The 25,762-nt window shown below is 36.2% G+C and overlaps 1 protein-coding gene across 1 annotated transcript in view; it reads right to left on the reverse strand.

Annotated features, from left to right (window-relative positions):
• LOC129262125 (uncharacterized) overlaps positions 1–25,029 on the reverse strand; it is a 29,439-nt gene extending 4,410 nt beyond the window's left edge. Inside the window, exons 1-5 of the mRNA XM_064100226.1 lie at positions 24,723–25,029; positions 8,834–8,977; positions 5,708–5,850; positions 4,297–4,365; positions 901–1,014 (exon numbers count right to left, since the gene is read on the reverse strand). Coding sequence (XP_063956296.1) covers positions 901–1,014; positions 4,297–4,365; positions 5,708–5,850; positions 8,834–8,948 — 441 coding nt within the window. The 5' untranslated portion in view covers positions 8,949–8,977; positions 24,723–25,029. The remainder of the gene's footprint in view (positions 1–900; positions 1,015–4,296; positions 4,366–5,707; positions 5,851–8,833; positions 8,978–24,722) is intronic.
• Between the last annotated feature and the right edge of the window lie 733 nt (positions 25,030–25,762).

Below are 25,762 nucleotides of genomic sequence, written 5' to 3' on the forward strand. Positions count from 1 at the left end.
ACGATGCCTGGGTGATTGTCGGCCGGTGTACTTTCCCTCTTGGCATCTTCTTGTGTTTTGTTGTGTAGTGTACAAACATGCTGAAAGTTGTACATGCAAATAATGCTGTTTATAAAGGGCCCTTGATGCATCTGTGATCACCGACTGATGTCTGGCCAATGTCAATCACATTGGCCACACATCGATCATACATAAATGCATACCCGTTGGACATCGGTCGGTTAGTGACTAATGTCCGAACAGACATTGGTCTACAATTGGCTGAAGTCTGAACGATGTCTGCTCTCAAGGACTTGACCTCCGATGCTAGGCATACCAGTTGATTCACGGCCAGACATCGGACGATACTTAAACAATGTGTCAAGGATGGGTGGGCAATTAAAAATATCAGTGGAGACATCGGAAAATTTTAACTCCTGGTTATCTATGTCCGATCACCCCTGAGAGCCACGGCAATCATACGATGACCACAGTTTATGTAATATGTATCGTTAACCCTACAAAGATTAGGGTATTTTGGAGGTTGGAAAGACTGACAGGAAGGGAAGGGTAGATTTCAGCTGTTGATCTCACAATTGCGAAAACAATTAACATGCCTGTCACCCATGGCCATGAATTAATCTAAAATTTGAATATTTGATTGTTCCAAATTCATTCACATTTATTTTTCATAATTAATCACGCAAATCTATGCATTAAATTTTGTCTCATAAGTTATGCAAGACTTCAAAGGAAAAAGCCATGCAATGACGTGACACCAACCTTCACATTGCAGATTTATTACAAACAATATCAAGGGTGGCCTTTTAGCCCCCAACCCAATCTTTTTCAGGGTTTAAATACTTTAGAAAGAATCTCGTAATGACAGCATTTTATACATATAAGGCTTGACAATCTTACCGTTTCGTCACATATCCAACATTTTGGATCGATTTTATTGTAGGTCCCGCACACACGGTATGATGAGCCAATGGGATGTGCGTATGTGATGTAGTTCTTGCACTGGAATTCAGCCTGTACAGGTGAGATTAACAAAACTGCTGAGAAAGCCTGTCTTCCAGCAACCATCCTACATCAATTTCACATTCTATTGTTTGTATTCTCAAAAGAGGTTAAATTTTCCCAATGTCCAAAACCATGCAGATTTCTCATATTATTGTGCTTCAATCGTGGTCCCTTTGCCAAAAGCATGCATATGTTATTTGACTTTTCTTAGTGTATGCAATAAAACAGAATTATGTCCAAAAATCTGCATAGTACTGTACATGATTTTGTACAATAGTGCAAATGAAACCTCTTTTGAGAATACGGGCCAATCACTTTTCCCCACAACCTAGAACCCCATGTGTCAAACCCAAGGGTACATCAACAGTATAATCCAAAGTTTCACCATTTGCAAGATTTCACAACAGTACATGTAATGTATGTCTAGATGCAGAATTCAGAAGTATGGAAATGAAACGACACTGAATGAATTTCACATTTTAATTTTTACTTGTGGCTCACACTGCTCTTACAGGTAAAGCCCATCTCACAAAACAAGATTTGCAAAGAAAAAAAATCAAACAAGCATAGCAGAGAAATTTTTTAAAAAATCAGAAGAAATTACAGCATTTTAAAATCAGCCACTAAACAGTGCATTGTGATTTCATCATTTACAAACATCCTTAATGTTCAATTAGTGGTATTCAAATTATAAATATACTTTACTCTCCATGAACATTTAAGTGTATACAGTATTAGGTATCAATTCTGAGGTCCAAGCTTGAGGAAAAATTACTTCATAAAATAACACTCTGACCTTTGAGACAGCAGATTTGAGAATGTCACAAGCAATTCATTTCTATTTTGGCACTAAAGCAAAATTCTAAAATTTGTTTAATTTACATGGACAAGTGTTAACAAAAAAATTGATAAATCATGTAATTCTGAAAGTTTTGTTTAATTAGAGAAGAAAATCAAAATGTAAAAAGTAATTAAAAATTACTCATTTTTGGCCTTGTGATGGCAGTATTGCTGATTGAGTTGTATAATAAAATACTAGGAAGGGCTATAATGATATAATTTCTGAAGGTTTCCATGGCGAAGAAGAATAGTGTAGTAGGTTTCACGGTACACCATGTATTCTTTCTTGGGCATATGTTGGTCCTGAAAAGGACCACCCAATCTCTAGATTGGGTGGTCCTTTTCAGGACCAACATATGCCCAAGAAAGGCTATAATGAATTCAGCTCTTGCAGGTCCTTTTGTTGTAGGTACCAGGTTCTCGTAACAGGTGGAATATACATTTAACGTTCCAAGACCCGCCCAAGGTCTATTGATTGTACAGTGCACCTAAATGCTGTGCACAGAGAGTAGGATCACTTTCCCTTTAAGAGAGGTTGTGCTCTGAGGAGCAAAGAAGAAATGACCCTCAGTTTTTATTAATTTTTTAGGAGTTTTCCTACCCACAATGGTGGGTCCTTTGGTCAGGGAGCTGTTACCCATGGACAGCCATTCTATTCTGGGGCTACGTTGATAGAAGCCTTCAGTTATTGTCAGCCCTGAGCCATGATAATATTTCCTGAGTTATCAACCTTGTGTTCTTCTCAATATCGTGCGTCAAGTAAAAAGCATCTAATCGTCGGTGACGCCACTTTTTGACAGACTTCATACATCTTCGATAATTGTCAACATACATCATTTTACCAACTACGTGATCGGTCTTCAAGGTCATCGGATATCCCCTATTTCAGTCAACTTGTCGTCATTTTCATCGACATCATATGGATTGCATCCATGATAAATCATGGAAGTCCTTTAATTGAATAAACCCTTTAATATTGTCTGGACAAATTATTATTTCTCCCAACCCTTTAATACTGAATTTTTTTTTTTCCCATTCCAAATTTTCTGATATTTTCTGAAACTTTTTACCAATAAAATCAAATTATTATTTTTTTCATGATTTGAAAGTCAATGTTGCATTGATTGTGAATTTTTCATTGAAAAAAAAAACTTATTTGGAAACGAAATGATATAGTTCTGTTATTATGAGTACTTTGACTACATCATGGCTTTCTTCACTTTAAACAAGAGTGTCGCTGGGGCGAGCACATAATATGCCCGCGTCTAACGCAGGAACTGGAGAACTTATTGTTTAAGCAAGAAAAGTGGAAGCGCTTTCCATTTTAAATCGTCATTTATGAAAATGAATGCATAAACTACAAAAGTTTTCATAACCAAGGGTAAGATGAAAACATGTCCCTATGACCTTGACCTTTTGACCTCAAAATCAATAGGCTTCCTGGGATCTATGCTAGTATCATACACACCAAATTGTAGGAGCCTAGCTTAAGTTAAACTGAAGTTATCGCGTTTACAAAGAAAAGTTAACGGACAGACAGAGGGACACCGAGCGTGATACCACCATACGTCCCGTCGGATGGGCGTATAATAAAAAGGATGCTTGGGGTATGTGAGGTTGTTTATGTGATTTGGGGTGATTGGTGACCAAATCTTTAGGTATACAAAAACCCAGGTTTATTCCCAGACAGAGAATAATGAAAAAAACAAATGGTAACATTGATCAAATACATGAACTTATTCAGCACATGCAGCACCCTTGCTTTAATGGTTTTCATGACAGGCACAGTTCACACAAAATAGAATTAACGGCTGATGTGTATGCTCAATTAGAATTCAATGTTCTCAGATCCACCGTCAGTTTAAATAGGAAAGCATTAACCATGCTGATTTGTGGATATTTTAATAGTGAAAAGAGATAAACATGTATGCACACTGTCATGAATATTGACTAGTTTGGCTGATGTCATGTCCCACTTTCCCTTTTTTATGTTATTGCATGAAATCATAGAACTTTATTTGATATTTTCATACATAAGTACATGATTCATGTATGTCTCCCTTGTAAGTTGCAGCGATGAATATCTTACTATGCATTAATATCAGTTATCAATCCATTTTCTTTCTTTCTTGGTGGACAAAATTTGAATGAATAAAATTTCATATAATCAAATAAGTGGGGATATGACAACATCAGCTTAATACCCGTTTCATATTCATAAAAGGACATGCATTTAACTGTTTTACCCAAATAATGCAGAGCTTTAAAACGTCATATTTTTTAAAACCTTGTCCAATTTTGACGAAATTTTCAGTGTTATGATTGTCTGATTTTACTTTATCTCTTAAAATCAAATTACATGTAATTTCAGCCTTGAGTAGCCCTCTATTAAAGTAAAAGTTCCCTCATTGGTACCAAATCCCTTTAAAGCAGAGGGGGTAAAAAACAAACCTGATCTCCAAAAGTAGTGTTACAATCTATTAGATCCTTTGCAGGAATTGAGATGGAATGAATGTATCCCTGAGGAGAAAACACATGTAGACATTTGTTAATGATATTAAAAATATAGTATATCATACACTATGGACCATATTCTGAAGCCTGGTTTAATTTTATAGCCCATGTTCTAACTCTGTACTAAAAATTAGAATTCATAAGCTGAAAATGTACAAAATTTCATTAAAATTGTACCTGATATTTTATTGCGATTTTTTTCAAAGCTTAAATGGTGAAGAAAATTATTTTATTCATTATTCCCAGACATTTACATAAATGTATGAATGAACCGAGCACCGAATGTGCTGTCACACTGATTTTTTTCCTGTTTGAGATTTCTATTACAATTGGCTCTTTACAGTTTATCACAACTTTGACCAGAGTTTGATTTCAAACCTGAGTTCAGAATACTGACCCATGAAGTTAAGTACATGTATAGAATAAATCAGCAAAAAATAAGAAATAAACAGTAAAGATGATCATTCCCAAAGTACATATAAAAGGCATGCATTCATGGGTCACGATGAATGAGTATTGGGCACATAAACACCCACATGCTAGTGTGTCTAACTCATTTCTCAGCTGGCAGGAATCTATGGAATATTTCGTTTCATTTCATTTACCTGTATGTACATATTCAAATTATAAACTAACGTAATCATCAAATCACAAACAAGAATGTACTGTAAAAGAAAATATGAAAACATACAGTGTATTAAAAATTGAGAGAGAAAAAGTTAAAGTGAAAAACTACATAAAAATTGAATATGGTGGAAACACCAAATGCCAGAGGGCTTATCCAGGGTATTCCCATGTAATTAGTTATGAAAACAAATTAAACTGTTAAAGATGTCTAAGGTAAAGTAGAAAGAGAAAGAGAGAAAAAAAAGAGAAAAGACAGGGAAATAAAAATGAGATTGGATAGATGACAGATGTATTAATTTTCATTTTGCAAGTATTGAATTTTCTTTTGAATGATGATAAAGATGGACATGATTGTTATTCAAGTGGTATTTACACTGTATAAAATAAATATGTCAACGATAATCACAGGCTACAATTACCCGGTAATTGTAATATTTCTACTTAACCAAGGAGGGGAGGTAGCGGGGCTTTCTCAGCACCGGTATATATTGATGCCAATTGTCAATACTGCATCATCAGTATTTTTGTGTTTTTCACTATTATATTTGTGATCATACAATATACAGTTCTTGTTTACATTCTTGTGTTATTTTGTGTTATTTTATTTATCTGAGTGGAAACCAAAATTCCATATTAATGTTTACAGAGAGTCAAATAAACAATCTTGTACCTCCAGTTTCCTATTTGTGTGTGTGTGGGGGGGGGGGGGTGCCAAACTTACCAGATTCTGATCAAGGAAATACAGACATTCTGTGCTCCCAATGAGGATCCTGGTATCACTTCTGTAAAGCAGCTTGAAGACTTGCTGAAGGTTTGTGTTACAATCATTGTTATTCGGTAGAGTCCATGTAATATATCTATTTACTGTAATATCAATTAATATTGAAATCATAAAATTTTGTTTTTACAGAGATACATGTACATGTATGTGGAATTTCACTGAATGGGCTCATTACAGAACAGGTTATACATGTACATACTTAACCAACTATAGTAAATGCCGTTACTCACTGATGATTTACACATGTTTATTTAGACCAAGTTATGAAAGCTTGCATTTATTTAATAGCATTTTGTACACAATTAGGAACCCAGAGTTCTCTTATCCATCTCCACTTGTTAAAAGAGCTTACAAACATACAATTTTGCCTATGCATTTTGTGCTATACAAAAACGTTTCATCATTATTATCATACCGTAATCCCCCCCCCCTTCAAAAACTTACAGCCTTGTCATTATTAGTTTTCTCCAAAATATCATTAAAACAAGGCAAAAGCAATTTTGTGTCTCGCCCACTTATGAAAATAACCAGAAATATCGTGATTTGCGAGGGCAAGCAAGAGAACTTTATCGAAACTTCATTGTGAAATGACTGGGATGGAATAACACTTGTCATAAGAGCCTTGCACGTAAACTTTAATGTTGACCTGAAAATGACCTTTGACCTTACCATGTGACCTCCGACTGCAGCATAACATGCAGGTCGCCTCAGTACATCTACCATCCAAGTTTTGTTGAAAAGCGACTTACGGTTGCGGAGTGAGGTGTCATAAGAGAGTCTTGCACGTAAACTTTAACATTGACCTGAAAATTACCTTTGACCTAACCATGTGACCTCTGACTGCAGCATAACATGCAGGTCGCCTAAGTACATCTACCATCCAAGTTTTGTTGAAAAGCGACTTACGGTTGCGGAGTGAGGTGTCATAAGAGAGTCTTGCACGTAAACTTTAACATTGACCTGAAAATTACCTTTGACCTAACCATGTGACCTCTGACTGCAGCATAACATGCAGGTCCCCCAAGTCCATCTACCATCCAAGTTTGGTTGAAAAGTGACTTACGGTTGCGGAGTTAGGTGTCATAAGAGAGTCTTGCATGTAAACTATAACGTTGACCTGAAAATGACCTTTGACCTTATCATGTGACCTCCGACTGCAGCATAACATGCAGGTCTCCCAAGTCCATTTACCATCCAAGTTTGGTTGAAAAGCGACATACGGTTGCGGAGTTAGGTGTCACAAGAGAGTCTTGCATGTAAACTTTAACGTTGACCTGAAAATGACCTTTGACCTTACCATGTGACCTCAGACTGCAGCAAAACATGCAGGTCCCCCAAGTCCATCTACATGTACCATCCAAGTTTGGTTGAAAAGCGACTTACGGTTGTGGAGTTATGTGTCATTACAGGTTTGTGACGGACGGACGACGGACGACATTTGGATCCCTAAGTCTCGCCTTCACCTCTGGTGGGCGAGACAATAAAAACTTATATTATGACTACTTTAATATTAAAAGACATATGCAAGTAAAATATCATACAAATAAAAAAAAATCAGATGCATGTAGTACAGCAAATGTGCATGACTATTTATAGACTACATGTATTTCATCAGTGACACCTGGTAAATATTTCTAGCCTTGTCCATGTACATGTAGCATCAGATATTAAAGTTAACGCTTGCATAAAAAGAAGTAGAACTAGAAGCTGTTTTTAACTTTTTTTATTTGTATTTTTTATTTTTATTTGTAGTTTTATTTACACAGGGTACCGGTACATTAAAATTTTGATGACAATCACAAAGAATGCTTCAATTTTGATAAACTTGAAAGAGTTTTATCATGTGAAAGTTTAAGCTAATTATGATCCCATATCATTGGTAGTCCATAGAGCTACGGGAGGCATTAACCACATCGAAAATTGACTATCCTATTTTATAGCCACCTTTATGTTTTCTAGATTTTACCACCCAAAAAAAAATATATATAAATCCACGGTTACCCACATTACATTTGGAGACATCTTGACTCATACTTGGAGCTGTAACTCCATTATTATTGATAGGAACTAAACATCTCTTTATCACAACATAGTACGCAGTCTGACTATCCTTTGTATAAAAACAAAAATTGGGAAATTTCATTATGCTCCTAGCAAATCTTTGAAATGTGACGGTTACTCATGTTACATGATTTGGACATGCATAAAATGAAAAGTGGACATAAGTGAAAAGTGTCCTCATACAAGGCTTTTATGAAAGTTGATTATATCCATTTCAAAGAAGTATATTAGGGAGACAAAATTGTACATAATTCAAAAAATAAAGAACACATGGTTTTTACTCGGGGTGCAGATGAAGTGGTTACTCACGTTACGGTTCAGATGGGCTATATGTACAAAGACACATTGAGCTCATGTCCACCAACCTATGGAATTGCCCATATATATATATATGCATTTAAGATGCATAAGATGCTTCATTATATAGTCTCATTCAAATTAACATTTTATGATCTTTATCCATGTATTGCATTCATAAATTAAAAATTAAAAAGAAGTCAAACATGTAACAGAGCTACCAAGTCTCACGCATTGTGCGTGAGACTCACGCATCCAGGGTCCGTCTCACGATCTCATGCATGGCACCCATTTTTCTCACGCATCAGGACCCGACAGAAAAAAAAAGAGAAAAAGTAGCATTATTCGCTAGATTATACGCACTAGCCGACAGCCTTCTCTTCTACCCCGGCACGTGAGACGAATCAAGAGTGCAGTCAGCGCACAGCTAGTACGTGATACGATGAATCGCGTGCGTGCATCACATGGTTTTGTAGTATGGATCGATATCATGATGAAGCCCATATCTCGCGCGCCCGCCTTTTCGAAACGTACAAGTGTAAGTACTGGCCGCACGCGCACAGAGACGCCGAGTCATGAAAATCTCACGCATAACATTTTTTTGAACTTGGCATCTCTGATGTAAAATCATCAGTATGTTAAAGTCAATAAAATCATAAAACAAAAACACTGAATCATGTGGATAACTGCACATAATTTATTACTTACCATCACTACAAAAAGTTTCTACTTTTGTGACAGTACGTATGGCCTTCCAATCGGCATGCACCAAGCACATTAACGTAGCGAAGCCAAGCACTTTTAGTAGCCTTTGACAAACCATGATGTCAATGTGTTTACCTTCTTTGAGATCTGGATGGGGATAAAGGATCATTAAAAAAAAATTTTAATGGCTAAAAATACAATACAAATTTATGCTTTAAATTTCAAAACAGCTCTTTATACCTGCAGATGCATATTTTCATCTTCATTATTATGCGATGAAGGCAATGAATACGTAAATGGACATACATGATTTTTGTTTAAAAAGTACACATTGATGTGTATAAAGACTGTATTTAGTGGTTAATCCAAATACATGTATTTTGAACTCTTTAATCGATCCATTTTATTAGGCAATGTACATGTACTGTATTCAAGCTACATGTAGTGAGTTAAATTATTAAGGAGGCCTCCACACATCAAAATTCCTTTATATTTATGTCAGCCAGCAGCCGCTCTTCGAGGCCTACTGGACCAAATTTTAAAGCAAGTGCAATACATGTATGTAGGACATTACTTTTCAATTACATTTGCAAAAATTATGTAAAATGCATGATTGGAAAAGCAATTATTGTAATAAAGTGACTGTACATGTAGAAAAAAGGACTAGTATACAAATGATGCATGCACATTCAGAGTTGATCGTGTACATATTGTATGCTCACTTGAGTTGAGACTCTGTTCAATCCACTGCATAGAGCCATTAGGCTGAGTGCAATGGGTTGAACACATCCTCATCGAGAGTCGATAGGTCGCATAATGGACAAATGAAGAAATGCATCATTTGCTTTAAATACAATGACTCTCCTAGATAATGTTTATTTGATAGACTAATACATGTAAGTAAATAAAAGCAGCTGGAATTGTCCAGCAACTCCTTTGCTCTGATACATGTAACACGCATATTTTCCCTATGACACGATCAAGCAGTTTATTGTTTTGATTATTTTGTGACATGTTTTGTTTCATGAATCTGTATGTAAGCTTTGCTCGCATGCAAGTCACCCTTGATGATGCGCACAAACACACACATACACTCAGTACTAGTACACATTGAGGGAGAGAGCTAAACCATGCAATGGACAAAATTATATGAATGGCTTTCAACCAATCACTTATGACAAAAATCTTTACATGAGTTGTATAGTATAATGATAATGTACATTGTACTCCCGAGGGGGGGGGGGGCACTCACATACATGTACATTGGTGGTACGAGGATGTGCTGCTTTGAAGACACCCTTTTCAGACCTAATATTTAGTTACCTAGATACTCCGAATTACAAAAGTTATGTTCAGAAGCCGCCCAGCCCCGCCCCACCTCACAATATCCCTGATACGAAACATCAACGTTCCCCAGCCATGCCTGAATTGTCAAGCGCGAGCACCACAAAGCTGCTCGCACGCATGGCAGCATATATTCTGATACCACGCCGCAAGCACAGGCACCATGCATAGCTAGCGCTCAGATGCACATCGCCAGCGTACATTGCACCGCACCTACATGAACATGAAGTACCACGATCCCGTTCTGTTGACCGTTTTTCACACTACCCCTATATATATCTTTATATCCCCAAACCCTGTAGTTTACCCCTGTAGTCAGTTCCTTAGACCCCATTTCAGGGTTTCATGAGGTACACACCCATCAAAATATAATTCGAGAGCCCCCCCCCCCCCCCCCCGGATTGTTCTCATATCTAAAATTCAATTCACCTATTACGTTTACCAGTGACCCACATTCAATAAAGGCATTTTGCCAAAATGATGGCCTCATTTCCTTTACAATAATTCTTGTTTATGAATTACAATATATGCTGGAGGTGATGTATTTCGCACTAAGTTTATTACTTGGCTAGTATATAGCACATAATTTTCAGAAGATATGGGCTGTCTCTATCGGATCTGAAATTGGTATACATGGGCTACATTCGTCCTGTTATGGAAAATTGCACCCCAGTTTTTAATGGTGGGCTTACAAAGAAACATGTAAGAAGTTTAGAGCAAATTCAAAAAAGAGCTTGTAGAATCATGTTGGGCCCAAACTACACAGATTATGCCAGTGCTTGCCTATCATGTGAAATTCCTACTCTGGAATACAGAAGGGAGAAACTCAGCCTGGATTTCGCAATGTCTTTAACCAAACATCCAACATTCAGTACCTGGTTACCTCCTCCAAAAAACTTAACCATCAATCTCTGACATACTCCTAGTATCAGCAATACAAATGTAAGACAAATCGATTTCGCAATAGCCCCATACCATATTTCATAGATCTCCTGAATAAAGACATGCCCAATCAATAAACCCATTGCTCATTTGAAAGAAATACCAGCCTACTGCAATATCAAGTTTTTTCATGAATGAGGAAATCAACTCTTATTTAATATACATATATTTTTATTGATCTTTTATAGCTTACTTATTTTGTTTTTATTATTTTTAATTTACCTTTTCCTCATTATCTTATGTACATGTATGTAAATTTTCATTTCCTAAGTATTCTTGCCTATACACATATTTCTCATGTCAGTTTTTACAAAGGTGTACTGCTTTTTAATGTTTGAAATATGTAATGAGTCTTTTAATTGTTTTTACTTTGTATACATGACCAATTCAGCCATTTGGCTGCGACTCATGTTTTTAATAAACCTTGAATTGAATTGAATTGAATTGAATTATTGTAGGAACTTGTCTAAAAGCAAAAACACAACTTCCTTGTTCACATGTACATGATCCACACACAATATAAAATTGAGAGCCATTTATTAGCATTCAAACTACAGCTTGGCAATCATATTTTGGAGAAATTTTCATTTACATCAGCGCTTCTCAACCTTTTTTTACTCGAGGACCACTTTGACACTCAGATTTTTTTCGAGGCCCACCACCAAAATTTTAAGAGAACATAAATGTTTCGTGAAATTTGAACACAAATTTCTGAAGCACATTCCAAACAAACAGTTTTGATAACTAATCTGCATTTGCAAATGTCCAGTAAATAGGCGACAACATGTACACAATATGCATGCACATTAGGTTGAAAACGTGTGCATGTGCATGCTTTGCAACTATACAAGATACATACATGTACATGTAGTACAAGATACAAGATATTTTATTTCCCATCTCTCTACAGTTTTGTTTGACCCACGTAGACTGATCGGACATACCATGTTTGGACAGGTCTGGAGCTTCCCGCGGCCCACCTGAGAGAGCCCAGTGTTTGAGAAGCACTGATCTCAGACCTGCCAACCTCTGGGAATGAAAAACTGTATTCTGTGATTTAAAAAAATGTATTTTTCCCCAAAAAAGTGTATTTCATAATAAAATGCTTGGCGCACTCGCTCATCGCGGCGCTAAACTGCATGCAAGCTAAAATGCGCACTGCTCTTGCAGATGAAAAAACAAACACTAAAACATGTGTATATCTTCATCCTGGTTTGAACAAAATGATTGAAAAAAAAAAAGTTACCTGAAATAACATTGATCTAATAACCATTATTTATTTATTTATTTTTTTTTTTACAAAAAACGTATTTTTCAAAGAAAAAACGTACTGCCGTATTTTGGTTGCAAAAACGTACTAAATACGGCTAAAATGTACTGGTTGGCAGGTCTGTGATCTCCCGGGTGGGGGGGGGGGGCACTTCCATTGACGAGTGGGTACCATGCGTGACCATGGGGTTTCAAAAAACACCCTAAACAAGTATTTTCCATGTTCTGAAAATGCACCCCTTAAGTATTGGCTTGTGAAACCCTACCCTTAACAAATATTGGAAACAAAACGTTTCCTTGGACAAGTATTCCCTGAATTGACCCCATATTAACAAGTACAACAATGTCTTTAATAATTGTATGTTACAAATATGATCACGAACGTCTGCTTTACCTTTACTCGCTCAAATTGGACCGTAAACATGTACATGTAGTTTTCCTAGCAAAATATATAGGCCTACCCTTTTTTTCATTATTTCAGTGTTTTTGACACCCTTATTACGTTACGTACATAACGTGCCGTATCTTGAAAAAAAGATCCTTTTTACATGTTTTTTTGGTCATGCATGGTATCCACTTGTCCACTTGTCTACATGTATGCGCACAACTTCACTACACTCTCCACTGTTGCAAACATGGATTGGATAAACATTTTGTTTTCAATGTTTTGGTCAATTGTCTATTACTTTTATGTACTTGTCCATCAATGTAGTGCAGAACAATACTAGTATGTACAGTATACACATGTGGTATGAGTACTCTGCAATCCTGTCCAATTTGCAGAACTTTCTAACTCAACCCTTTTCTGAGAGATGGGAAGTTCACCCGAATATGTTTTATGAAAGGTTAAAGAAAAATCTTGGCAAAGAACAGATAGAAACAATCGAGCATAGCAGTGCTACACTGTACGTATGATAAAAAGAGAAAGAACCAAGCATAGCATGCACTATGATCTTCACAAGTTCACAAATAAAGTTCCAATTTCATGACATATTAGCTCTCCCATGTACATGTATTTCACATACCACAATATCAATTCCATAAACATTTTCTTTAAAAGTTCTCTATAGATCATCAAATACATTACAAATACTTGTAGCGGAAAACAAAAGGTGTCGCTGGGTTGAGCACATAAAACGCCCGCCTGTAACGCGGAAAATAGAATAATTGGTCAAGCCAGGAAAGTCTCACTATAGTCTCACTCTCCTATGCAGGTGAGACAAAAACAAGCGATTATCGACAAGACTAGCGATAAAGAGGTTATCGATAACCTTACTATTTCAAAGACTTGCAAATTACATAACATACACAAGTGTGACATACATGATTATATACAATACAAACCCGGGGGGGGGGGGGGGGGGGCACTCAGTATAATTCATAGTGGGTATGTGCCGCGGAGGGACCCCCATTTTTACACTCAAATTTCCGTTCCAAGGCATAGCATTTTTGTCTTATTGAGAAAAAGAACAAAGAGAGCCGCTCCAAAGCATAGCATTTTTGTTTATCGTGAAAAAAAGGAAGAAATCCGCTCCAAAGTTTCTCATATTTTACGTTACGCCGTTCCGGCTGCATCGATATGCTACAATGAGCCGCAATTTTGGTGAAAAGCGGCAGCAGAGCGCTGTCCGAATATCACCTCTGCGCTAGCGCACCCGGTGCCCATGCCGCCGAGCTAGCTGCATGCACGTATGCCCGTTCCATAGGCATGATAGGGATGCATACGCATGCACACGCAGTGCAGGCGACCCGTTCCATGGACCACTGTTTTCACAAACATTTGTAGTTCTGAAGCGGTCCAAGGACCCTCCTTCTTACAATAAGCCCGCTCCAAGGCCGCCGTTTTTTTTGTCTCGCCAACGGCACATACATGTACCTACTACTTTTTAGGTCGAGTACCCCCCCCCCCCCACCACGTACGTGCAGTCGCCGCTGGCTAACGTCAGCTTAATGGACGACGCCATATTGCCAGATTCAGGCAGATTTGGCCCGCGCCCTCTCCGGCTAAAGCTCGAACGCCATTCACCCATACACTAATTCCCCTTGATTACCGTTGTTAAAAACCTCTGTCATATCTTTTCCAGCATTTTTATGAATTAGCGATTGATGTTTTTCCGTTTATCAGATATCCTTCATTATACACATATTTTTTTCATATTTATAACATTTTTATTTTAATCACAATTTTAGTCCAAACGCGGGTCAGTTTTTGTTAACCCACGTTGTTTGTGCATGCCCACGTATAGCCTTACGCGTATTGAAAGGAATGATGTTGGGTCGAAAAACAGAATTGTTATTGTTTGTTCCTTGTTTGTTGGGGATGAAACTATGATGGCGACCAGTCACGTTTGACTGTACCGCCAAATAGTTAAGATTAATTAATTAAGGTCAAGGTGAGATAAGAGAAATGAGCAAGGGGCATTGTGGTGGGGGAGGGGGAGAGGGAGAGGGGGGGGGGGTTACGAGGGCCGAGTGGGGATACAGTTTCATCATGCAGTACAGGGCGTCGATGAACACTTTTATTTTTTTCTCCAAAATATGGAAAGTGACAGAATAATCAGAAAAAGGTTGATTGGTTCTGATTTTGAAAAAAAAACAGAATTTATTAAGATTGCTGTTATTCTTCATGGTTGTAGAATTTAATTTAGTTTCTCTGATAAGTATAATTCTTTCAAACAACTCAAATTTTGATTAATCGTATTTCATTTATTTCACTCTTTTCTTTCGCCTCGTTTTTTTTTCTTCCAAAAAACCAGGGAGCTGAAAAATATGAGAGCTAGAACCTAAAGATATGGGGTAGCTATGACGTTGGAGGGGGCGCAGCCTCATGCACTTGCAGATCCAAGTAAATTTTCACAGGGGACACTTAGAGTAGCCCCTATTTCTTTAATATTATTTGTACAAGCAAAAAGAAGTCAATGAAGACATCAGGCCACCGACAGCTGCCTCGTCAAAGGGGGGGGGGGGGGCGGTCGATTATTTTGAGTATTTTTTTTTTTCATTTTGTCCTCAATAAGGGGGGGGGGGTTCAATTAATTCTATATACACTTCTATTGTCTTTATATATGGGGGGGGGGTCTGCTACTGAGCATGTTTTTAAAAGGGCTTAATAAGGGGCTTAATACAACAGAAATTGTACGATTTAATACAATAAAATGTATCATCGAGGTTAATACTAAATTAATACATAATTAATAATTGTTTTAATTGAAAATGAAAATAATAAAGGCACCCATAGATCTTAACATCTCATAAATACAGGCCTAAACCTGTATTGGAAGTTGAACAGGCATAAAGTATAAATGTTTAGCTATATAGCTGATGCTTTGATCCCGCAACCAAATAATGTTATCATAAACTAGTAGGCCTAGATGTTATATCAGTCATGTCAGTGGCGTAACAAGTGAAAATAATTGAGGGTACTACGATATGGCGTATCAGGCAAAATTTATAAAATATATAGTTGCAAGCAAGCGACATAAGCATAATTTTGACTTTTGGTTACAAAAATCCAATTGAACAATTTCGCAAGATTCTCTTACCTTTTCTTTTTTTTTCTTGTTCGTGAATTGGGGACCCACCCCCCCCCCCCCATACAGCACCACTCTTTGTTGTCACTGTCTAAAATTTGATTTAAACTTTGAGAATTTGAATTTCTTATCTAAGTAATCCAAAGGGATAAGACAAAAATATTTGCAGATTACTTATTTCAAAGTATTTTTATACCTATAACTCCCCAACTCTGCTCTAGCTGCAGTGCACGTTGCCTAACGGCCTTCCACCAAAGGGCCAGGCCGACTCGCCCCGTGAGCAAGTGACCGCGTTCGCGTAAGTTCACCCGAAGCCATGACTAAATTCTGACCATAAACATCACCTAACTAATCACTCTCTGACAATATTTCAAAGTATCTTTTATTACAGTCGATCCTTTGGGCCATTAAACGATAATATTTCCAATGTTATCATGACAGACAATTTTAATGAGATAGTGGCATTGTAGAAAAAACAAATTTATAAGCACGAAATGGCACCAGATAAATCATCAAACATACAGCGCAGCGTTCGGGACTGGTGAGTGGTACGGCTCTCTTGGAGTTTTCGCCCCGACGAATTGGGCGAAAACGCTACCATTGCGCCGTGCGAATGTTCAATCTGCGGCTCTCAATCAGAGACTTGAATGTCTCTTTTTGCATTATCGAAAATGTATCATAGACTTTGTTTGATTTGTTTACAAGTAAGTTGCATATCCGTCGTGATAATTAGGAAAATCCATGATGTCTTCTTCTAATTCTGTAAAAATTACCTCTTCAAAGTGCCTGTGTCAGAAAATTGCCGGAAATCGTAAAAACTTGCCTAAAATGTCTCTTTTTGAAAGTTCATCCATGGTCTGGAAAAAAATGTTATAATTTATGTAGACGTATACCGTAAACAAATACATCCTCGATCACTGAAATGAAGTGTTTGCTAAGCTTTTATATCTCAGACCGCGTTACCATGGCAACTTGGGAAAACCTTTATTTTTTACTAATAAAATTCTGGTTTTAAGGGTCATTTTAGAGACATAAAACTAACCATATTTTGAAGTATTGGGTTTAAATTTCACATAAAACTGAATTATCTATGTTTATACTTTCGTATATGAATATTCATATTTCTTGTAGAATCCTAGTTTTTGATTGGTCAATGTTTCAGTCATGGATAATAACTGAGCGTTAAAAAATCTGAAAATGCGCATTTTATCGGCAACCAACAAGCAAGATGGCGGAACACATTAAGTTGGCGCTATGCACGTACGTGCCACGTATACAGATAAGAAAGCTGATGCTGCCAGTGCTATTTCTTGTGTATTTTATATTTTTCAAATTTTGTAAGATTTGGCAAGAATGAAGCTCTTCAATGAGTCATAATACATTCCAACAATGACAATTCCACATGTTCACAAATTCATGCATGAGGTGAACATGTACAGTACATGCCCATGTTTTATTACAGTAAAAAACAACAAGGAAATGTTTGCCTACAACATGACAAGGCAACAAGTACAGTAGACTTGGTGAACACTGACTTTGCCAAAGAAAGTAGCCATATATGTATATGTACTTGACTTTTGGCCAACAACAGGAGTGTTCAAGGTACAGGGCTCTTATCATTATAATCAAATTCAGAATATATACTCTTCAAATTTAAACATGTGCAGAGTAGTATACATGTACCGGTACCTATTAAAAAAGAGACTTGAAAGATCACACAATGCATTTTCAATTGAATGTTAACATCATAAATATATTGAAACAGACATACATGGTTTGTAAGCAAAGCAATCATTGATAATATGATAATGAAGCTCACTGGCTCAAAACGAATCCTATTCATACAAGTACAAGTCTTTGTCCTCACTATGGTGCAGTTGCTATGCAATGCATAACGTAATGCATTTGGGGTTTCCCCTTTTTATGCAGCTTGAACATGTAGTGTATACAGTAGAGTATGTACATGTATGTACAGTACCAGAGTACAGTACAGACACACCCATTCTTGACTGACAGGTCTGTGTAATGTTTACTTGAATAAAAAAAAATACAGATATATTTAAATTGGCACTCGGTCCATATTCAATTCCTATATTTTCCTTTGGTTTCATCATGGGCTTATCCTCCAATTTGGTCTACATGTAGGCCTGCATGTAAATAGCCAACTAGTTAACCCTACAAGGACTGAAGGGGGGCCATGATGGCCCCCAAACGCTTCGCGCAAAATTCCCGAAACAGAAAAAGATGGCGCCGCGAAATTGTATGACCTTTTTCTTTGAAGTCTCGCGCAACTTTTGAGACTAAATTTGCAATATACAGGTACAGCATCGCAATATCACATAACTTTTGATGAGACAATGTCATGCCGAAAATGGCTCATTTTTATACTTTGTATACAAAGTCTGTGGGAGATGAAATTCTTAAAAGGGTGATTTATTTTCATTTTAATTGGTCTGCTTAATTAATTTAGTTGTTAATTTAGTTGTTAAATGGTCTGAAATAATTTCCATTAAAAAAAAACAAAGAAAAACAAAAGATGAAAAAAAGAAAAACATGAGAAATAAAGGAAAAAATTGGCTTACACAATTTTTCTTTACAAAAATGACATCTGGAAAAAAAAGAAGAAGTGAAATTGGGTGTTAAATATGCAAATATTTTACATGACTAAATTTGCATATTTTATTCATAACAAATAAATAATTACTAACATAATTTTTTTTATAACTGGCTTGTAGTTCATGTGGTAAAGAATGTGCCTGCAAAATTTTGGCGCGGTCGCGTGAACGGTGTCCGAGATCAGAAGGGGGCCATCACGCCCCCCCCCCAGTCTTAAAGACATCTCAAATAGCCCAGTCCTTTAGTCCTTTAAGGTTAAAGGACCAACCCAACAAAAGTTGATGTGTATAAAAAAGAGAAAAATCAAATAAGCATAACACTGAAAATTTTAATCAAAATCGGTTCAAGTAAGAAAGTTATATTTCAAATTTTCACTTAGTTTAACAAACCAGTTAATATCCTGGTCAGTATGCAAATGAGGAGACTGATGACATGATGACAGACATCATTCACTCACTATTTGTTTGTATTTTATTATATGAAATATTCAAATTTTCTCCTCAATGTTACATGTAACTAAGTGAAACAATAATTAATTCCTCCCTGAAAATGTGGAATTAGCATTAATACTACATGGTTCAGTCAAGTTAGTCCTTATTGTCAAACCTGAAAAAAAAATGAAATATTGCATAATTAAAAAAATAAAAAAACAAAAGAAATAGTGAGGAACATTATCAACTGCCTCTGTCTCATTTGCATGCCTCTGAGAAGTGCATATCACTGTTTTGTGATAAATAAGCGAAACTTTAAAATGTCATACTGGTAACTTTCTTATTTTACATTACATCCAATTTTGATAACATTTTCAGCATTATGCTCATTTGATTTTTATCTTTTTATTAAAATCAACATTTATCTGGGGTGGACTTGACCTTTAAGCTTTACCAAAATAACTATCCCACCCCCCCCCCCCTCCAAAAAAAAAGATAAAATAATTGATTGAGCAAGTCATGTCACTTTATAGCATGGCATCATCATCACTTCAAAATATCAAATTTAATCATTGACATGCAAAGTACAAGTAACATGTAGTTCAATAATGACGTCATCAAGTATCACTGGGCTCTATGCTGCACATCGCTTGTTGTACACGTTGTATATTTCCCACCTTCGCGCACTGGACTGTTGTATACGGTCTCATATTCAACAGCAAGTTTTGTACAAGAGTCAGATTTTTGCCCTTTTAGGAATACTAGTTCACTCTCACATTGAACAGGCTATTGATGCAGACCCAAATATGTGTATTTAATGCACCGGTAAAACACTCTATGACATGTAGATAATAATTTTTATTTATTGTCCACTCAGACTATCAGATGAACTATTTTTGAACCAAATTTTCATTCTGACAAAGTGCACAATAATTAGCAGACAAAGTGAAAGCTAGACCATCTGGGCATTAGATTAAATGACAGTAAGACCAATTGCATCTTGATCAAGTGATGGTTGGACCAAATAAGAGTTAGACTAAAGAGAAACTCCAAGTTGCTTCCCAAATTCAAATTGAGACCTCTCTATGCTATGTAAGCAATGATCTGCAGGTACTGAAATTGGTAAAAGTGTTTTGATTTGAAAGAACTACTAAAAAGTAATAAGTCACTAATTTTTCCATGTCTGATATACATGTACCGATGGTGCATGCGCAAAGAAAACAGATTTCCAAGCAAAATAATACTGGTAGACTCGGCCAAATTCGCACATGCGCACTCGGTATATTAATCAGCCAGTTTTGTTTGTAATTTTGAAAGCGAGTGAACGAACGCGGCCTTTTTCCCCTTTTTTTAGGGTCTGGCTACTGCCTTGATGTCAGGAATTAGACCGTCATCAATAGAATTGAGGTGGCCGTGGGTGCATGATTTCTTTTTTTTCTATAATTTTGGGTGTTTTTGGTACCCCAACCCCGAAGGTACATGTACCCATGTATTTTTTACCTGTGGCAGCCTATTATAGTTACCTTCTGGGCTACGTCCCGTGAAGTGGGCCGGTGCTCTCTGCCTGGGTTAATAATAAATTTGACACTGACAGAAAGACTCACCCCTATAAACTGACAGCACCAAGTATTAGAAAAGACATGTACATGTATCTAAAAGTGTAATGCGACTGACCATGGAATCGCCCAAATTCATAATTATTTCGCATGTGAAAACATACAAAATACATGAGATTACAAGAGGAATCAAAATATCATTTTCATTCACAGGACTGAAAAAATCAGAAAATGTTTTTTTTAATACTCCTCCAAAACAAGTGAATTTTTAAGTCTAATACTAATAGTAGAGGATGAGTGGCCAACGCCAGTCTTATATCGCTCTTTGAGACTTTCACTGTCACTGACCTACATTGTAGTCCTAGACCCAGATCCAGATCTAGTAACAGTTACTAGAAAATAGATCTAGTGCAAATTAATTTTCAGACTAAACTGAGCTGAGATCTCATTATCCCGTCCAAAGTTAGGTGCAAAAAATAAAATACAGGTAGATCGAGATCTAACTGTTAGGCCTAAAGGCTAAACTATCTTTTTTTATTATTAAATACAGTAAAAAAAAATAATAACAGATTAATCGTGGTCACACACAGTTGTAATGAAACTGTCTGTGGCTGACACTGACTGTGTCTGTCTGTGTTGACAAACACACCTTACCTTACCACAAATACTGGAAGAATGCTGTATTGCCTGAATTAGCAGTCGAGCTTCCAGGTCTATCTTCTTGTCAGCTTCATTCATGCTTCAATAAGTTTAAGGAGGCAGCGAGGCAAGTTGATGAAAATTGACTTCTTATATCTATTCTAATTAAGACTAAGACTAGAGTAGTGGGAATCATGCTTTAATCTTTCCACACAACATTCAATCACTCAGTCATAGTCACAGACACTGGGGCCTGTTGCATGAAAGGGTCTTTCGTAGAACCATTCTACGTAAGAACGAGATATCGCTCAACTGTTTCACAAAGCCGATTTGGGCGATACGAAGAATGGTCCTTGGAAAGACACCTCCAGACATGTCCTACGTAGGCATGATCTTCTTTGCACACCGCCCGCCACCGTCGGCATTGAGAGAAAATGCGTTTACGGCAAGCCACACTGACATATCACCTTTAAACATTTTTTGGTGTTGCACACTGATGCATTTTATCTGTGGCGCCAAGTTATTTTTGTATATGGGGGCTAGTTGTCATCAATTTCAGGTCGTCTTTTTGCACGGCAAGACGACCAAAAACGGATGTCATTTTAACTTCTCCGGGGGTAATGTAGGCCCAAATATTTTTTTAATATGTTTTCTTTTATCTTTTATTCTCCCTCCGTCCTATCCCCACACTATTTCCATTAATTTTTTTTTAAATATCGAAATGGGCGGCACTATCTCTCTGACCCCTCATGCTTTCTCATAATTAAACAACATGAAAACATTTTCTTTAAAAGAAATTATGTAAGGTAAAAAACTTTATTTATAACGTTCGGCAAAAAAAAACATGATACAAAACTTAAATGTTAAACATGGTAAATCAATTATTTATTTTTATTTCATTTTCATTATAATTATTATTTTTTTGCTGAGATTAATTTTAATCAATGAAAATTAATTGTCGGATTTGACAGATTATCAAAGAAAAGATTATGGAAATTCCATACGAAGAGGCGCATGGTAAATCAATTATTTATTTTTATTTCTTTTTCATTATAATTATTATTTTTTGCTGAGATTAATTTTAATCAATGAAAATTAATTGTCGGATTTGGGCTAACTAATTGTGATGTAAAAAAGTGAAACAAAACAAAAAATCTGCAGTAACAAAATAGCTAATTGAATTTAAGATACAGATTAGGCCTATATCTTACAAATCCATCACAATCATTACAAGTGAAGATAAGTTAATTAAAGAAAAGATTATGGAAATTCCATACGAAGAGGCGCATGGTAAATCAATTATTTATTTTTATTTCATTTTCATTATAATTATTATTTTTTTGCTGAGATTAATTTTAATCAATGAAAATTAATTGTCGGATTTGGGCTAACTAATTGAGATGTAAAAAAATGAAACAAAAAAAAAATCTGCAGTAACAAAATAGCTAATTGAATTTAAGATACAGATTAGGCCTATATCTTACAAATCCATCACAATCATTACAAGTGAAGATAAGTTCATTAAAGAAAAGATTATGGAAATTCCATACGAAGAGGCGCATTTTAAATCGTAGGGTATGCCCCTTTCGGCCCCTATGTAATGTTTAAGCAATAATGTAGTCTCTACTCCTCAACTTTGAAAAGTTGAACATATATATTTTTTATATTCTTACACCTTATATTCTTATATTAGCTTCCAGTGATCAACTTTAAAGATGACCTTTATGATCATTGTAATTTTTAGCATTATTTCTGTAATTAGTATTTTTCCATTCGGATTGCACACCCTTTTCTATGTTTTAATTATTATTGGAAAGTACTACTTTATCCACTTGGACATGTTTGCAGCAATTTTCATATTTTCCTTGTCTTCGGTTATTCATCATGTAAATGAGGTATGTTTATATACTCTAAACACTCACATTTGTATTTCTTGCGTTATGTCTGACAAATAAAATAAATAAATTAGATTTTTCACACGCAGCCTCTCATATTTTCCTTTTTATAGTCTCATGCAATCAGACACTGTTGATTTTGTTTACTCCATTCAAACCCTATTTTCACCTCAACAGATAACATATTAACGCATAATTTGCAAAATCATCATTATATATATGTATTCTATAAAAATACAGAATATTGAACTAATCAAATGTCGAATTTACTTAGTTAAATGGCTTAGTTAAATCAATTTTATGTCGGACAAGGGTCTCTTTCATTGAAATATCAATGAAAGGTGTCTCTAAAAGGACACCGTGTTCTAAATATGGGAAATACTGAAAATTTTGATTTTATCCAGTTATGTTTGTGAATCTTGATTTTTTTTCTCTTTTTACCTCATAAAGTAAGCTCCATACATAAATTCTACAATCAGTAATAAATAAAACATTATTTGATCCCCTTTTATTGAAATATATGATTTTATGAAAAGTCGTCATTCCGAAATAAAAGGTTCAGGTGACGATGAAGACTAAATATTTTTCCGATACTATCGATATCGAACGATGTCGCGGACTTGATAGACAAAATTGCCTTCGTGAAACGGAAAGCGCTGATTTGTCGCCAATCTTCCTATCTCGGAAGAATGGTCCTAGGACGTTCCTACGTATCGCTCATCTCGTCATGCAACAGGCCCCTGGTTCACTGCTACCATCCTGCCTGTGGAGAATCTACAGGTAGGACTATGCCTATGGTATGCCAATGCTGTATTGAGCACACACTTTGAAAAATCATTAAAATATCACTTTTGTGACCAAAATTACTAATTTCCATACAGTTGCAATTTAATTCTCATTAGTAACTTGGGAATAAGTTTTGTATTCACCAGAGCGCGCAAAAACTTGAATTTTTGGCATATTTTTGTGTACGCCCTCTATTGGTGGAAAGTAATATGGCAAGAAAAATTTCATTTTTCAATCTCTATTTTTAATTAAGAAAAAATAATTCAAAGAATTAAATTTACATAAGAGCCAAGTTATATGATTGATAGCTGTAATGGAAACTGACAGTGTAAGAAAATCAAGCATTTGTCCCATAGAAAAAGAAAAAATAAGGCAAACATTGCCACCCTTATTTTGCCACACATGGAGATGTAACTGAGACTGAGAGTGAGTGGTCACAGACGCAGTCAGTAGACTTGTCAGAATCATCATCACCGAGGAAATAAATCTCACTCGTAAACTGGTAGTGGTACCTTTATGACAGAATGGCAGATTATTGATGGGCTACTTCTCATTGACTTCACTACCCATGCTGCATGCATCTTCTAGAGACTAGTCTAACTCTAAATCTAACTAAGGCTAAGCTCCGCACAGCGCGGGTCTGTCGATTGCCTGGTCAACGTCGCGCGGGCCGGAGCCCCGCCCCAGCCGCCTTAGATCATGGTGCCTCAGACTGCCTAAACCAGTTGAGTAACTTAGGGTGCTAAGCCTAAGCCCGTTAATTCTCCAGGCTCGACAGAGCCAGGATCCAGATGAATAAAATTCTGGTGGGTTGACATAACTTTAAGTATTTTACATTTGGTAGGAATAAAATTTAGGAATAAATTTTGGCGATTGATACTCACTTGCAGTAGTTTGTTACATCCAATACTACAGAAATCAAGCAAATAGGAGAGAGAAGACTGTGATCAAGTGAGCTCGATCGTGTGACGTACGTGCGTGCGAATGCTATAACCGGATCCGGGAAGCATTCCAATGCTACAAATATCAATGACGATTGTTATAAGCTACTAAAATCGACGCATTTGATTGGGTCAGAGCAAATTTTCCAGTGGAAATCGATAATAATGTATTTCATGAAACATTTCCCCGATATGAAAAGCAATATTTTGTGATCATCATTTCCTCATTATATATGATGCACGATCAACTCGAGAGATAACTCTTCATGACCAAAATATATTTACATGTATGTTCCCATTTATTCCGGGCCCCGTCTTACAAAGAGTTACGATTTATGCAATCAATCGTAAGTCTATGGAAATCCATCATTCAATGTCATAATTTTTTATACAGAATGAACACACCAAATTGTCAAGAAATCAATGAATTTATGGTAATATAATCTAGAAAAGTTTTTGAACAATTAACATGCATTTTCTCTGTTGACTTTGCTGGCTTTCCATAGTTGCAATTGATCCGATCAATCACAGCTCTTTGTAAGACTGGCCCAAGGTCGTCAATGCATGCTTTCATTTCATATCGCGCTTCTATCTCACTTTTTTTTAAAGTTAGATATCATAGGCCTATAGAGTGAAATACGCTGCTGATGATTACCGAAAGTGCATAAAATGTCACGTTTTAGGTCTAAATATAAAAGTTTTTATATTTCGAAAAATTCATTGAATAGGGCCTATATAAAATTAGGAGGAATTTTGTGATACTTAACTGCATTTCGCATAACAAAATGATGAAACATCCGTTTGAACTTCCAAGCTTATAGGGGCGCACCTTTAGATATCCAGGGGGGGGGGGGCTGGAAGTTGAAAAAACTTGTCTTGCTATGTTGAGCAAAAAAAAATTTGACTCACCATATCAGAGTAAAAAAAAAACTTGGTCCACTGACAAATTATCTGAAAGGTGCAAAAAAAAAAACTTTCTCAAT

This window comes from Lytechinus pictus, chromosome 5, assembly GCF_037042905.1.
Source record: "Lytechinus pictus isolate F3 Inbred chromosome 5, Lp3.0, whole genome shotgun sequence".
Taxonomy (NCBI): domain Eukaryota; kingdom Metazoa; phylum Echinodermata; class Echinoidea; order Temnopleuroida; family Toxopneustidae; genus Lytechinus; species Lytechinus pictus.